This window comes from Alternaria incomplexa (assembly GCF_024043165.1).
Source record: "Alternaria incomplexa strain BMP 0042 chromosome Unknown scaffold_7, whole genome shotgun sequence".
Taxonomy (NCBI): Eukaryota; Fungi; Ascomycota; class Dothideomycetes; order Pleosporales; family Pleosporaceae; genus Alternaria; species Alternaria incomplexa.
This window is the reverse complement of record NW_026249856.1, coordinates 1,211,856-1,228,062: the sequence shown is the minus strand read 5'-3', so window position 1 is coordinate 1,228,062 and position 16,207 is coordinate 1,211,856. Positions and strand designations below refer to the sequence as shown.

At 51.7% G+C, this 16,207-nt stretch overlaps 6 protein-coding genes across 6 annotated transcripts; 3 read left to right on the top strand and 3 right to left on the bottom strand.

Moving 5' to 3' along the window:
• Positions 1 to 138: 138 nt before the first annotated feature.
• J4E90_005610 (uncharacterized protein) lies at positions 139 to 3,625 on the top strand (the record flags this gene model as incomplete). Its single annotated transcript, XM_051435163.1, has 4 exons — positions 139 to 153; positions 359 to 946; positions 1,489 to 2,876; positions 2,938 to 3,625. The coding sequence occupies 4 exons, from the start codon at positions 139 to 141 to the stop codon at positions 3,623 to 3,625; spliced, it is 2,679 nt and encodes an 892-aa protein (XP_051291187.1).
• A 1,269-nt stretch (positions 3,626 to 4,894) lies between these two features.
• Positions 4,895 to 7,019, top strand: J4E90_005609 (uncharacterized protein; the record flags this gene model as incomplete). The annotated part of the gene is made up of 6 exons (XM_051435162.1): positions 4,895 to 5,078; positions 5,134 to 5,167; positions 5,216 to 5,477; positions 5,526 to 5,652; positions 5,704 to 6,168; positions 6,220 to 7,019. The coding sequence occupies 6 exons, from the start codon at positions 4,895 to 4,897 to the stop codon at positions 7,017 to 7,019; spliced, it is 1,872 nt and encodes a 623-aa protein (XP_051291186.1).
• A 653-nt stretch (positions 7,020 to 7,672) lies between these two features.
• Positions 7,673 to 8,701, top strand: J4E90_005608 (uncharacterized protein; the record flags this gene model as incomplete). The annotated part of the gene is made up of 1 exon (XM_051435161.1): positions 7,673 to 8,701. One exon carries the CDS (start codon positions 7,673 to 7,675, stop codon positions 8,699 to 8,701), a length of 1,029 nt encoding a protein of 342 aa, XP_051291185.1.
• Positions 8,702 to 9,999: 1,298 nt separating this feature from the next.
• On the bottom strand, positions 10,000 to 10,910 carry J4E90_005607 (uncharacterized protein; the record flags this gene model as incomplete). Its single annotated transcript, XM_051435160.1, has 2 exons — positions 10,000 to 10,452; positions 10,539 to 10,910. 2 exons carry the CDS (start codon positions 10,908 to 10,910, stop codon positions 10,000 to 10,002), a joined length of 825 nt encoding a protein of 274 aa, XP_051291184.1.
• A 215-nt stretch (positions 10,911 to 11,125) lies between these two features.
• On the bottom strand, positions 11,126 to 13,152 carry J4E90_005606 (uncharacterized protein; the record flags this gene model as incomplete). The annotated part of the gene is made up of 2 exons (XM_051435159.1): positions 11,126 to 13,103; positions 13,148 to 13,152. 2 exons carry the CDS (start codon positions 13,150 to 13,152, stop codon positions 11,126 to 11,128), a joined length of 1,983 nt encoding a protein of 660 aa, XP_051291183.1.
• A 648-nt stretch (positions 13,153 to 13,800) lies between these two features.
• J4E90_005605 (uncharacterized protein) lies at positions 13,801 to 15,347 on the bottom strand (the record flags this gene model as incomplete). Its single annotated transcript, XM_051435158.1, has 4 exons — positions 13,801 to 14,386; positions 14,447 to 14,671; positions 14,806 to 15,010; positions 15,059 to 15,347. The coding sequence occupies 4 exons, from the start codon at positions 15,345 to 15,347 to the stop codon at positions 13,801 to 13,803; spliced, it is 1,305 nt and encodes a 434-aa protein (XP_051291182.1).
• Between the last annotated feature and the right edge of the window lie 860 nt (positions 15,348 to 16,207).

Below are 16,207 nucleotides of genomic sequence, written 5' to 3'. Positions count from 1 at the left end.
ACCACCTGGGCATCTCGAAAGAGCCAAACTTTACGATTTCCCAATGTCGTGATCGTTCCGTATCAGGCATGCGGAGCCACGGTACCTCGGATAGGCTGTGCTTCGGCTCCTCAAGTATCACGAGCCAGGAACGAAGCCATGACATTGCTGCAAGTATGGCAATGTATGCGTAACGTAGCCGGCTAATCCGCTTGCTGTTTGTTCTACGCTTTCGATCAGTCTCTTTCGGTATCCTCACTTCGCGTCAACTGTTGGTGTGCTTCCAGCTTACACCAACGCCCAGTGGACTTTAGCGACAATGTGTTGTATAGTATAGTATCAAACCGAATGGCTACTGCAATACACTGATGGTCATTAGTTCTCCGCACTGCGCAATCGGCGAGTACGCGAACCGCAGGCAGTCGGCAACGAAACCTCGCAAGCCACCGCGGGCTTATCGACTCCTAAGAAGCCGCCCTTTCGTCTCATCAAGTTGAATCCAGTCGCCAGCATCGAGCCTGTGCAACCAATAGACACTGCTATCCCTCTTCCGCCGAAATACCGATCGCGTGGTTTGAATACACCCAGGGTCCAGGATGTGACCGATCCTGCGATTCGGGCCTTGCTCTTTGGTCCTCTCGCTCAGATCGATCATCATCAGCATTATGGCACAGGATACGACGAGAGGCCAGATTTGATCCAACACGACTCTGCGACCTCTGCGCATCACGAGTCTACGCGCTTCGGAAACAACGATTCCGTAGGCAGCGTACATCCGAGCTCTACAAGTTCCACAAAGGATGATAGTGGGAGTGGAAAAACTGAGAGTGTTCCGCCTAGGAGCCACAGCTCTTCTGAGTGTGTGGGCACTGACGGCAGCGGCTTCAATGAGGGAGCTAGTGCTGGCTCTAGTGACACAAGCGGCAGTGGTGGAGTTGGGCATACCTCAGATGCAGTGTACGATCAGGTGCTTTAATCCACTCACGCGCGACCCTCGTATCACCTTATCTTGTTGCCTTCTTATTGCCCTGTTGAAATCTTGTTGAGGTGCGGGGCATTGCTTACGGTCTCTAGCCAATTGTATGGGAGGCTGTTGTGTAGCCTGAGGTTCACCGGTCTCATCAGGCATCCATCAACTAGTAGTCATATATCCGGCGACACTCTCGTCAGACTCTGCTCAGGACATAAGCTTGACGGGTTCTACAACTCGAATCACTACTTCAGCATTGTCATCTGGTTCCGACAGTATTCACCACTGTGAACTTGCGATTCCTCGACCGTGATCTCCCCTGTCCACGCTCAGCCTTGCTGGAGCATCCAAACGTTCACTTCTTTGCACATTCGTCTACTGAGAAGATGTGCGGCTATCCTCCCATCCCACCGCAACACGATGTCAGTAGCCAACGATCGCGACGTACACCACGCGGGGCAAGGCCTGTGCCGAACCAACAGATGGTTAGACACCACCGCTGCATCTTGAACTCCCAGTGACCCACTAATCCACTTTAGATGATGTATCAAGGCCCTTGGGATCCAAGCTTGGGTCCGCCACCTGGGTTCGCTCCGCATGCGTACCTTCCAGGTGAACAGCTGCCCGCCGCAGACGACCTGACGGAGGCCGTCGAGACGGGCAGGCGCTGCGACTACCGAGACATATACCGCGTCCCAACCGCTGAGGATCCGAACAGATACCACTGGGTGGATGAGAAGCCGCCGGTATACGGTGCTACAGGAGACAAACTTCGGACGAAGAAAGCACGGGAAGCTTTCGCGGTAAACGTCTACCATCGTTTTGATGAGGTCCTGGATGAATGGAAAATCCATGAACTACGAATCAACAGCACGCTTCTTCACGCTGCACTAGAAAAGATACTCGAAGGTTACCCAGGCTTGACACAGCATGAAATGAAGTCGTTTGCACCGCCATTTCTTCCGTTCATTCATCGATGGGAAGCGATGCTTAGCTTCAAGGATAATGTCGAACCAGAGTCGGAGACCGAGCAACATCTAGAGCTACTGCAGGACGTCCTCGAGCCCCTCCTCAAAGAGTCTTTCGATAAGATCCGCGATGTAAAGACAACCGGGCATGTTGCGTTCCAGGACCTGAACTTGGTTCTTATTCCCGCCATGATGGTTCTGGATCACAAGACAGACTCGGTTGGGATTGTTCGATATTGTAACCTTACGTGCATGCCTCCCCCAACGCCAAAGATGTTCTGGTCGATAGGCGTCGATGTGGTTGACTGGGATGGAAGGCGATGCGGTCTTCTTGCTCAACCGAAACACGTGTTCCAGTATCAGGGCTTACGAGCATTGACTGCGTTGGATGTATCACCTCTCGAAGATCTTCCTGATCAAAAGATTATCCGCGAAAGACTCATCAAACGAGGCCGCCGGTTCGAAGCACTACGCGGCCATTTCTTCAAAGCCTTTACCGACCAACACGAAGAACGTGTAGACGAACGGATGGTTATTGACGCACGAGCATACCACAAATACCAGCCCGCGATCCCGTTTCCAGAATACGCTAAACTGTCTGAGATAGGCCAGCTAACGTGGGCTCAATCCATGGAGCGTTACTCCGCCAGTGTACCAAACACCCCGGGATCGCCAATCGAACTCGATCTTTCACCAATGACCAATGACGAATGCCTTCTCGCTGTGCACTATGTCAAGTGTTTTGACATTGAGAAGAAGAAGTGGGAGAGACTAGATGTGACTAAGATCCACGAAATACCTTGGGCTGAGCATGCTTTCGACAGCTTAGTCCTCGATCAGGACGAGAAGGATCTGGTCTTGGCTCTGGTAGACCGCGATCAGTTCAAGCAAGGGAAGCCCTTCGATGACTTCGTCGTCGGCAAAGGCCAAGGCATGATTATGCTGCTTTGTGGCCCTCCGTAAGTAGCCCAGTGCGCACGGTCTGTGAGACACTTACTGACTTTAGACACCAATAAACAGAGGCGTGGGTAAAACACTCACCGCAGAGACCGTCTCTGAGCACCTACGTCGCCCCCTCTATAAGCTCGGGGCTGGTGATCTGGGAATGACGGCGCGTGCCGTTGAGGATAGTTTGGAGAACGCGCTGAATCTGTGTGGACATTTCGGTGCTGTCCTGCTTCTCGACGAAGCTGATGTGTTCATGGAGGCGCGCACTGTGAACAATCTTCAACGCAACGAGCTCGTTTCAGTCTTCCTTCGCCTACTCGAATACTACAAAGGCATCATGATTCTGACCACGAATCGGATGCGCAGTATCGACACGGCTTTCGAATCTCGGATCGATATCACGCTGAGCTACAGCTCGCTCGGAGAAAGTGATCGCCTTCAAATCTGGCGCAACTTCCTGGCTACTATCGATGCGCAGGATGTGGATGTCGGAGAAGCTGAACTGGAGAAACTGGCAAAGCTCAACTTCAATGGCCGTCAGATCAAGAGCGCGATCAAGACTGCAAAGATCTTGGCGGCCAGGAAAAAGGAAAGACTGAGTGCAGAGCATCTCATGGTCGTGCTGAACTTGAGGCAGAAAGCACTCGGTATGATGGATAGTGGGGCAGATGATGATGAAGCCGGGAGGAGGGCAGACCAAGACGAAACTAGGAGTATGTGGTCGACAGCCACCGACACCGACACTTCGCTTCCTATCTAGATTGAAGTCGGCCAAGTTTGTTGAGGGCGATGTCGCCATTCCGAGTACACTGTTGTGTGAGCAGTCACGTTGATCTCGCCAGGTAGGAGGTACCGACCGTTCAATCATTTCGTGAACATGCCTGCTGTCTCGTGCTTTTGGTCTTTAGGGTTGTTCTTCACCTCTGCAGATAAGTCTCGTAGGGTATTCAGTCAATACTGAGATCACATTGATTTACAGTGCGCTACAGCGGACACGAAAGTGAGTGAACACACCTACCATGCAAGCCTTTCTTTTGGCTAGATGATTATCTATCAATCTGAATTCGTTTCGAACTAGGGCCACCCAAGGTCGCTCGCGACGCAACTCCGAGTTCGAATATGACGATTGCGTAGTGGACATGGATGCCATCAAACATTAGTCTAGTCCTTGGGCGACAGCGATGACATAGCCACCTGAGTACCTAGTAGTGCACCCCGTGTGTAGGGGCGCTACTCTCGAAAGGCCTCCCGTAACTTGACATCCATCTCCAAACCTTAACGCGAAACAAACCTTACATCGCTCGGTTTCCCATATCGCATCGGCAGTCTCATACAGGCTGAGACTTCGTATTTCAAAATTGGGGTGGTTGTATTGCGCATCTGCATCGGATGTTTTCGTGTAGCCTACGCGCAAGCTGCAAGCAAGCCCACCTGGGCGAGACCCGCCCGGGCCGAGGTCCACTACCGCAGAAAACACGTGATATACACTCAACTGTGCCGCAACACGACAGCAAGATGCCGCAGATATTGGGCAGGGCCGATAATCGCCCTCATACAAGGCACGACATAATCGCCCTCAAGCCACTGAACACAGCCCGCTTCCAGCGAAGCACCGAACCGATGCAGCGAACCAATTACCGGCTTTATCATGCCGATCCTTCAAGCCACACCGTGCACACAACCAGCGGCCCCGGGAAAACGCCAACACGGCTCACTCCCCGGATAAGGTCGGAGGATCTACTGGCGTCAGACTCCGCCTCCGCTAATCTGCTTTGGCCTGAAAACTATCGCGTACACAGGATAAAAGCCGCCGAACCATTATAAATCGGAAACTCGCCAACGCGCCATGCGCTATATGTTGACGAATATCATGGACTGGTCTCGGCTGGGCCCTTGGTGTTGAACATCGGCAGATGCGGGCGGCCCGACCGCCGGTGTTATTACGGTTACCTCGATTTTCTTTAGGTACATATACCCAAGTACTCTTCTGTGAGGACGACAGACACAATTGCTGTTGTACGCTGTGATCATGCCTTCTCTTTTGAGTCTCGGAGCGACTGTCGCTCTTTCTGCGACTGGTCTTTTCGCACATCCACTCTCCAATGCACAGCTCGTTTCGAGAGCAGAGGACCTGCTTCCGGAATACGACTATGTCATCGTAGGCGCCGGCGCGTCGGGTCTTACCGTTGCCAATCGACTTTCCGAGGATAAGGGTAAGCTCATACAGTATCCTGGTTTACGGAAAACACTAACGTCGTCCTGTTATAGATGTGACCGTACTCGTTATCGAGGCCGGCGATCTGTAAGTCTCATAAACACCACGCCCATCAAGTTGCTGATTTGTCTCCAGCGACCAGAACCAGGACTACGTCACCATTCCAGGTCTTGCAGGCGGTGCTGTAGGAACGAAGTATGACTGGAACACTTCGTATGCTCCGGACCAAGCACTAGACGGCCGCGTTGTCTCTATTCCACAAGGCAAGGTCGTGGGCGGGTCGACAAAGCTGAACCGCATGGTGTTCGATCGTGGCTCACAATCTGATTACGATGGGTGGGAGACTCTGGGAAACGAAGGTTGGAACTTCGAGACCTTCCTGAAGTACTTCAAAAAGGTTTGTTCTTTTCGACAGTTTTTTTGATATTTTCTAACCAGTGTCAAGAACGAGAAATTCACACCACCAACTGCTGAGATCCAAGCCGAATACGACATTCAGGTCAACCCCGAATACCATGGCGACGAAGGATACATGGAAGTAACCTACTCTCCTTTCTTCTGGCCAACGACTAGTGAGTTTGACGCACCATTCTCATACGGCAAGATACTGATGACTATTTCAGAAAACCTCGTACAAGCTACTCAGGAACTGGGAATCTCTATCAATGACCAGGCGACTGGGAATGCGTTCGGTGGCTATTTCTGCCCACACAACATGGTCCCAATGAACTGGACACGTTCCTCCGCGGAAGAAGCCTACTATGCATCTGCCGAACCGCGTCCAAACTATCATCTTCTCACTGGCCGTCTTGTGACGCGCGTCCTTACGGAAAGCTGCAATGAGACGAATACGGTCAAGGCTACTGGTGTTGAGTTCTCGACTTCTGCAGATGCTGAGAGTCAACAAACCAAGGCCAAGCGAGAAGTCATCGTCGCTGCTGGATCGTTGCACACGCCACAATTGTTGCAGGTTTCTGGAATTGGCGGAGCCTCCCTGCTCGAATCCATCAATGTGACCACCGTCGTTGATCTTCCCGCCGTCGGGTACAACCTGCATGACCATCTTTCCGTTGCCGTAGTGAACGTCCGTAAGTATGCGATTGTATGGCTTAGCTGAGGAATCACTGACATTGACACAGTCAACACTACCCTTTTGACCAACACCCTGGCATCAAATACCACTTTCGCAGCTCAAGCTCGTGAGCAGTACGATAATGAGAAGTCTGGCCCACTAACCTCCCCGACCGGTGACTTCCTTCTCTTCCTGCCACTTCAAACCTATTCCAACGCCACGCAATCTATCTTGGCTCAAGCAGTCGCAGGTGGATCATCTGCCTCTCTCCCGGCTGATACCCCCGCTGAAGTCGCACGAGGCTATGAGGCACAGTTTGCTTCTCTCAACAAGAAGCTCCAAGCCAATGATTCCGCGATGATGGAGATCATCTGGGCCGACGGCGTCGTGGTGCTCGGACTTCAGCATCCGTACTCGCGTGGAAGCGTAAAGGCGAACTCATCCAGCATGTTCGATCGCCCAGTCGCAGATGTAGGTTTCCTCCGTAACGAAGTCGACACAGCACTCCTGCGCGAAGGTGTACACTGGGCTCGCAAATTCGTTGCTACACCATCTATTGCTTCGCTCAATCCGTTCGAGGCTGTTCCAGGCAACAATGTTACCGCCTCTGCGGACATCGATGCTTTCATTCGCAGCACCGCATCGACGCTGTACCACCCCGCTGGCAGTTGCAAGATGGGTGCTAGGGAAGATGGCGGTGTCGTGGACCAAGAACTGAAGGTCTATGGTGTTAACGGCCTGCGGGTCATTGATGCCAGTGTCATGCCGATTCTCCCAGCTTCTCACATCATGACCACTGTGTATGCGACGGCGGAGAAGGCAGCAGACATCATCAAGGAAGCTGCGAAGGGAAAGTATAAGGTATGAAAGAAAGGGGTGTTGAAGAGATAGGATCAAAGCAATGTCAATTCTGACGATATCCGAATACCATACTTCGTTTGAGGGTGAGCTGTTTTTGTGAGGATGACGATGCACTGAACTTGAGCTCGCACAATGTCTTCTCTAAGGTGTGAGAGCGCGTCCCACATATTGGATCTACGACTGGCGCGCATTACTCCAAATTCGATGATGACGTGCATAAGCTCCCAGGCGGCAGTCTGAGCTGAAAGCCTTTCTTAAGGTGGATAGATCCCGCCTGGGCAATCATCCCCCGTCAGTGACTGAGGCTAGCTTCTAAAAGAGTAAGCCACTAACCTCTTCAGTGGGACGGGCAGATTATCTCCCCGAGGAGACCACCAGTCTCTCCGCACTCAGCGTCAGGCCTCCATCTCGAAGCCACGAACTCTCCGCATCCCATTTTCACAGTGAGGATGAGAGCGCATCAGCCCATACTCCGCCTCGATGGGCGTCGCAAGTTTTGTTGTACTGCCAGGCTCGATGGGCATAAGAGTGCGCGCAACAGCAGTCATCAGGGCCCATCATTCCAGCTTCCATCAACGTTGCGCTTCGAACACCATCGATTGCACCCCAGATAGGACGACACACAAAACCGCTGACCAGATTTCAACTCAAAACAAAATATGTCTACACCCATTCGCAAAGTCCTGATCTCAGAGTTCGGCGGCCCTGAGAACGTGTCGGTTGTCACAGCCCCCATCCCCGCGCCTTCCCCCAACGAAGTCCAAATCAAAGTGCTCTACGCCAGCATGGGCGGTGCAGATATATCCATGCGACAAGGTGCCTACCCAATGCAAAGGAAAGCACCATTGACGCCGGGCTATGTGCTTATCGGCCGCGTGCACCAAAATGGATCGACTTGCACGAAATACCGGGCTGGAGACCTCGTCGCTTGTCTCACAAAATACGATGCGGAAGCCGAACTATGCAACCAACCCGAGAAACATCTCGTTAGCGTGCCAGAAGGACTCGATCTGCAGCAGGCAGTTGCCTTGGTCTTAGATTGGAACACGGCCTACGGGCTAGCCTACCGCGCCGCTAAGATCTCCGCTGGCCAGCGCGTCTTCATCCACGGTATCAGCGGCAGTGTCGGTTTTGCCGTCCTCACCCTTTGCAAGATGCAAGGTGCGGAAGTCTATGGGACAGCATCGGTCGTCAATCACGCAGCTATCCGCGAAGCGGGTGCAATGCCCTTCGTCTACTCCGACAAGAACTGGATGCAGGCTATGAAGGACGTGGGCGGCGCAGACATCATATACGATGCTCTTGGCTTCGAGTCTTGGGACGAAAGCTGGAACATCCTGGCGAAGGGAGGTCTTCTTGTGGGTTATGGTGGTAACTTCGACCTGCTCACCGGTGGAAAACCTCGTAGTCAGCCACCTCAAGTTATAAAGCTACTCGCAAGAGGCATGGTTCCCTTTTGCCCTTACCGGACGAGTTTCTACTACATTGATCGCGATCAAAAGACGTTCAAGCCGGAGTTAGTGGCCCTTTTCAAAATGTTGGAGAGCGGAGCTATTCGGGTGCCAATCAGGAAGATGTGGGCGTTGGAAGAAGTTCCGGAAGCGCATCGTGTTTGGGGTAAAGGGCCGGGTATTGGGGCTGTGATCGTGAAGGTCACTGAGGATGACAGAGTAGGTCGTCAGTCTTGACTGAGCTGATGAGGAACGCCATCAGTCTGATTCTAGATACCCAACCGCTGTACTTCTTGATATATGCGCGTTCATCATTAATGCCTCAGTCCTTTACATTAATCTCATATCTGCTTGTTCCATTCTCTACTCACTCGTGCACTTCCGCACCTATCGGATAAACTTTTATACTGTTGTGGAAAGTATGTGTCGGTCTTCAAACTATGCGTTGTTAGCGCGTTCTACATGCGTAAAGAATATGTGTCTAGCAACTTACAACACCAGTTATAGATTTCATTAGCCAGGCTACTCGACGATCTCTCTGCCAGTGCCATGTCTAACGTGATTTTGTGCGTGTGGGCAACCTCTAAAACGACGCTACGAGTAGCCGTGGACTCCTTTGCGATCAGCTTTGCGAAAACTGGCTTGAGAGCCTGCAGAGTGCGACGTAGAGCCAGGCCTTGGGCGTTGTGCGCCTTTGCAGTGTAGAGCGAACTATTGTCGGTCCATAGACGAATGGTGAGATGGAAACCAGTAGCCAGGCGCTGCTGCGCGTGGAATAGCGGTGCAAATTGGGTGGGAAGCAGCTTGACATTGATGAAGTGCTTATTATGGGGAAGCAAGCAGCCGTCGACTGTGAGACCGCGGAGGACAGAGTTGGCGAGTTTGACGTGATATCCGAGTTTGAAGAAATCTCGTTAGAGAAGAGTCGCGATACGTAGCGGATGCTTGATTTCAAAACCAGTATACTTGCCATAGAACGCCTTGACTATCTCGGTCGCGAAAGAGCTATCCAAGATCCGCGGGTTGAGGAAACGAGGGGTTGATTTGTACATGAACGTGCTGTGGTTGAGCGGATAGGCGTAAGCGGTAGGACTCGCGCAGCTAGCCATGTCGTGCATCATATCTTCAGTGAGAAGCTCGTCATAGATGATCAAGCGCAGCTCTGGAGGAAGGCGGGAACAAATGCTCTTGAAGAAGTCATCGAGACTGTATCATGTTAGTGAGTTGAGATCAAATCCAAAGGACTGCTCACTCAGCGTCCGCAATACCGTCGCTCATAATCGCGCTGCGTGGTGCAGACACAAGTTGATCTTCTGCCATATTTGACTGTGCCTGGTGTGATGAAGAAAGCCTGGTATCGGGTGTTCAACTCAGTGTAATGTTCACAGTTTGTACTAGTGTGGCGGGGTTTAGGACCGGCCAGAGTGAATACTTCACGCTCGGATCAAATGGCTGACAACGTGAAAGCAATAAACTGGCCAGAGAAAGTAGTATCTTCATATGTCTTCATGTATTCCACACCTTACTCCCACTGTTTATGTCCCCGCAATCTTGCGCGGAACATGCTCGTCGTAATACAATGTTTCTCCGCTCTTCCCGCCCTCGAACAATCCCAACGCCAATTTAGCGACAGCCTCTCCACAGAGCTCAGGGGGTTCCACTATCTCATCACCCATCTCATCCCAAATCCTGAACCTCTCGATCTCGTGGTCCGCCATAACGCCCCGATACTTCCCTTCGACTAGTCCATCGATCATCTTGGTTCGTGTTAACTTCGGATATACGCCTTGTACACTAAGCAGTGGCTCTTCGTGTGCGAGACAAGAGATAAACCGGGTTAACGCGGCTTTGGTAGTGCTATAAGGCATCCATCCATGGTAGGATACTGTGTCATCGCAGGCCGAAGAGAGGATTATGACTTTGCCACGGCCAGCGTTATGAGGATGCGCTATCCGTGACGCACGGAGCTTTGGGAGCGTAAGTTGAACCTGAGAACTATTAGCGTATGAAGGGCGTCACATTAGATCATGTAGCAGTAGGAATGAGCAGTGTAGTATGTCCAGGTAGTACATACCATACTCATCGCGCCAAAAACATTAATGTCAAAACTTTCCTTTACCGCTTGGATGTCGACCGTTTCCAATTTTTGGATTGGCGTAATAACACCTGCACAGTACACCAAAGTATCGAGACCTCCAAAGTGATCGAAACACGTCTGGACCGCTAGCTCGCGATCTTCTTCCACTGTGACATCGCCTTCGACTATTCTGAGACGTTCTCTCTGCTGCTTCGTGAACTCAAGCTTGATGGTCGAATCTATAAGCCCAAACGCAATTACTTTCGCGTTCAATGGTAGGTAAGGTGACGAAAGTATGGAAAGCGTGGTGGCGTATCCGATTCCGGACGTTCCGCCGACGACGAGGATGACTTGGGGTTTCGAAGTCATGGTGTTTGAAGAAAACTTGGGTTAAAGTGCACGTATGACGAAGTATGGATTAGGATCAGATGATGTTGAAGGATTGAAGCTTGTGCATTTTGAGACGGCGCGAGTGGAGACATGCCCCGCGCTAAATCCGAAACTGGCAAAACTCGGAGGAAGCTTGAGGGAGGTGCGTTGAACGGCCACGGCCCCTGTCTTGAATCTACGGCAGCTACTTATCACTACAGTCGCGCCTTCGCGCCTTCGCCATCTTCTATCATGCCTTCTTCGGCAGCCTTGATCTGCAACGCCAGTACCCTACTGTAGAATCGCGACAGTGCCAAATTGCCACCCATGAACCACAGACCAGGATGACCGCTCTTCTGCCACATCGTCCTGAACTCGCCCTCGTCGTTGAAACCCCATACATCGCTGACGCGGTCCGCGACTTCATCGCCGAAGATCTTTCGTGCCTGCGTGCGCATGTTCTGGTAACCAGTTGCAAATACGATCTCATCAGCTTCTAGCTTATCACCATCTGCGAACTCGATACCGTTTGGCAAGATCTGCGCAATCTCCTGGCCTTGCTTAACCTTGATCTTGCCATCGATGATGAGCTGGGACGCGCCGACATCGATATAGTAGCCGCCGCCGCGCTGGAAGTACTTGATAAGAAGGCCTGAATCCATCGGTCCACTGTCAAGACCGAAGCCAGCCGCGCGAAGACCGTCGTGCATTTTCTTGTCGTGGTCGGCTTGGATCTTGGTGACTTTGATCTGCTGTGCTTTCAGAAGCTCACTTGGCAGACTCCAGAAAGTCAGGTCGGCGTCGTCGACAGGCGGTGCGTCTTGATCGTACAAACCCTTGTTGCCGATGTCGGTGATAGCCTCGGAAGAGACAACGCATGTTGTACTGCGCTGTACAATGGTGATGTCGTATCCCTTCTCAAAGAAGTCTTGCGCGATATCATGACCTGAATTGCAGCATCCTACTACCACAGCCTTCTTGCCCTTCGACTCGGGATTCGCGCCTGGGTGCTCGGAGCTGTGGCACAGGCGGTCGCCTTTGAAGTCTTGCATACCCTTGATCTGGGGAAAGTTCTTCTCGCCGGAGTGGCCTGTCGCCTGGACAATGTGCTTCGGATGTAATGTGCGTGTCTGAGTGCTCCCATCGGGTTTCCGGCGTTCGACAGTCACGGTCCACTGCTTCTTACTCTCATCCCACGATGTTGATTTGAGGCTTGTCGAAGTCCATACGTTGAGCTCCAGTAGGTTCACGTACGCCTCGAAGAACTCCGCCAGCTTGTCCTTAGGAGTAAAGACTGGCCAATGTGCTGGGAAGGGCACGTAAGGCATGTGGTCGTACCATACTGGGTCGTGGAGTACCAGTTGCCGATATCGCTTGCGCCAGTTGTCACCAACCCTCTCGTTTTGGTCGACGATCAAGGCGGGGACGTTGAGCATCCGTAGACGCGCAGCGACTGTAAGCCCGCCTTGCCCGGCTCCAAGGATCAACACTGTCGGGTCAATCTCCTCTTTCTCTGCATCACGCGTCTCCTTCCACGTCTTCCTATTCGGGTCTCCTCCGTGCTTCACACCCTTTGTCCTTCGGTGACCCAATGGCTCTTCATGACCTTTAAGTTCCTTCAGCAAGGTGTACAGCGTGAACACCTTCCATTGTCCATTGTCTTCGGCTAGGTTCATGACACCCTCGCCACGCCCGAGGCTCGTCTCGAAAGTTACAAAGAAGTTGATACCAGTGATATCGCCTAGAACATCGATCGCTCCCAACTTTGGCGCGCGGTAGTCTGAGCTCTTGTCCACTTCAATCTTTTCCATTTGCACTTTGCTGGAATCCAGGTACTTCTTGATGTCTGCACTACCCTTCGACGTCCTGAGATCCCAACTCAACGCTAGGTGATCTCTCCAGTAACTGTTGTCTTTGGAGAAGAGGTCGGCGATAGCCGCATGATCTTTTTTCGCGAGTGCATCGTTGAACCGTGTAATCACCTCATTGGCGACCTTGTGTGCATCGACGGACTCGTTTTTCGACGACGTTGGCCATACACCGACTGGTATGTTGACACTGCCAGCCTCAGGACGCTCGCTGGAGCGAATTGAAGTGTCGCCGACTCCCATGTTTGTGGCTTGCTGGATGACGTAGGTAAGGAATTGAGTGAGCAGACAGTAATGTGCAACAAAGATGAAGAATAGCTGACAACTACAGCACAAACACAATCTTTTGAACACGGTTAAAAGGGTCACGACATGTCATCAGCTGAGTGAACGGATTACCATCTTGGTGTAATCCGTATACGCGTGTAGCATGCCAAGCCACCGTGGTGTACCTGGTCGGCAAACCTTCCTCGCTAGGAAGTGCGGGGAAGATCGTGGCGTCGCTCCGGGGAACCAACGTGAGAATCCCCCTTCTACCCGCAACTTTCCATCGCAGCGAACTCCGATGTGCGGATAGTCTCCGCTCGAGAAACATTTCTGCTCGAGCATCGTCCAGTCCAGGCCGCGACACGTGGTGCTGTCACGTGTATCGCGAGCTTACCTACAGATCTAGCCAAGTCCACGGCATCCGCATCTGCTTTCGCTCAACTCATGAGACTGAACTGACACAATAGATGCCTACAGCCTCTTCCATCATCCCGATTGCGCAGTCCGACAGAGATGAAAGTCATGCATTTCAGCGCCACGTCATGTTGAGTTGTACTTGGGTACGGTACCACAGCTGTATACTCTTACGTGTCTCGCTCCTTCTTCGGACTAACGGTTGATTTGGTATATTCAACTCTAAAATGTCTATAATTATCGTTCCATCGCACATCTAAAGTGCGGAAACAATGTCTATTTTACCAAACCCACGCTAAATAAACACAAAGCAGTTTGACATTTCAACAGCGCTCGCGCGTTCAACTCGGCCGCCTCGGCCATCCCCAAGTCTTTTGCTGCACAAGCGCTGCCTCATCATCGCTATCCTCTATCATTCGCTTGGGTACCGACCCACTCCTCATACTCTCATTGCCCTCCGTTATACTCTCTAGACTCTTTTGCCTGCCTAGTCCCCTCTCTTCAATGACAACACCGTGAGACTGTCTCCTTCCATGTCCTGCTGTAATCTCCACTTCCGAACCTCTCCGCTCGTAAAATGGGTTCGGCTCGGTATGCACGATGACCTCCCTCGTCTCCTTGATTTGGTTCCCTGTCGGGGCGAAGCTAATGACACGCTGCCCGTCTTGCTCGGCATTTGCTTTTGTATCGACAGTGTAGGAAGCAAAGCTGGCGAGCTCGTGGATCGAACCCCGTGATTTGTGCGGGTTTGTGCCGACGGTGCGGTGGCCGGTGGTGGATTGGTTGGACGAGGACTTGAACTCGTGTGCAATGGATGCCATGCCTGTCTTGCGTGATGTCGAGATTGCGATGCGTTTGATGAGGTTGGCCATTGTCATTTCGATGTTGAGTTTTACTAGGTAGGCGAGAGGATGGAATTGTATGTATCTGGAAGAGGGTGGGTTAGTAAAGGTCAAGGGTTGGCTTCTGTTGACGAGTAACACTTACACAAAGGAATTCGGTATCGACATAGCGGCGATGATCATGACGTCCATAAGAAGTGATACCATGACGATTTGCTGGTTGAAACGAACGAGCTTGTTGTACTTTGTGAGACCGTTGTTGATCAAGTTCTCCTTCACAGTCTTTAGGAAATACCAGTTCAACGCCGCGTCGGCGAGGAGGTAGAGACCCTTTTCAATCCGGTCCCAGTACTCGTTGATGAGGTGGTATCTGTCAGATCGTCAGTCTAATACTTGGTACGAGTGGGCATAGCGTCTCGCAAATGTCGTTCCACCACGAACCAGCCAGGCGAACCCAGCCCATTGCGACAACGACCGGTGTATGCTACCAGGAAAGTAACTTACTTCGAGTTAATCTGTAACCGCGCTGGTATCCAGACATTGAAGACACTGATGTTGATAACAGTGACGAACACCGCAGTACTAATCATGATCCATCTCGAACGCCGTCGATCAGGCACGATGACACGGATACGGTTAATGATGATCTGCAAAAGCAGCTGAACCTGGATACACCACCAGAACAAGATGGTGAAGTAAAAAGCGAAGCCTGTGGTGGTTAGTATGATCTCAAAAGCTCTACGTCGTCACTACCTACTTGGTTTGATGTACTTGAGCAAGTGTAAAAAGCTCTCAAGGCCCATGGTAAACGAGACAATAAGTTCCAGCCATATCATCCAGACGTAGACGCTCCTGAGCGGTGACCGCGATCCTCTTGTTTGCTTGACAATGAGCCACAGGGCAAGTATGACATTGAGTAATGTCAGTCCCCACACAACGGAGGCTATGATGATGTCTGCTTTCGTGATGGGCTCATTCTTGTAATTATCTGAGATGAATGGGCCCCATGGTTGGAACGAAGGATCATCATGGTATTCGTTACTCATGCTGAGCCAGCGTGGAAAAGATGTGTGGAACGATGGTGGCCTGATAACAAACGTCGTAAACTTAGCGACCGTGGTGTTGTATACTATGTGCGACCGGTCGAGAGTGAGCCGTTATGACACAAGCGAAGACCCTTCACATTCTTTGTCCAGACCGACTGATCCATAACGGCAGCTAGGGGGGTTTTCAGGAGATGAAGCGAACACTTGACAGACCCTCGAGTCAAAATAGAGTTCGACAGAGAGTGGCGTATTAGCCCTGTGTTCGAGAAGGACAGATCCCATTCGTTGGACGTCAAGCTTGGGTGGATATCCGGAAGGCAAACGAGCGATCCTTTCGTGAATCGTGCCACTAATCCTGTAACAGCAGTGCTGCTGGATCTTAATGGTCCGACCTGCATACGGAACGGGATCTATCCTGCTGGAACGCTAATGCTCGCTTGACAGGGAAGGGCATCCCTTTTGCGGGGTGATGCACGATTATTGCGCATCCTCCAGGCGATGCACACATGCATTTGAACAACTGGAGAACCACGGGGAGCAGTACCTTATCTGTGATATGTTATTCATGGACTGGTAGTCCATATCTGGCAACGTGAAGTATGGCGGTGAAGAGCGCAAGATCCAGAGAGCTGTTCTGACACGCGCGGCGGCAAAGTTGGTGCTGTTTCCAAGCTGTCCAGGTCTGATGCCTGTCAAGTTTCCTAGTGGCGTCGAAGGGATTTACCGCGCTCACGACGATGCCCAGGTGTTGAGGTGCTAGCAGCTGCTGGCTTACCGGTAGGTATGGCGACTCTTCCGCGTGATGTGATTTGCTCTCCGGCGACGCTTTTGGATGGACTCAGGCAAACTTGCAATAGACT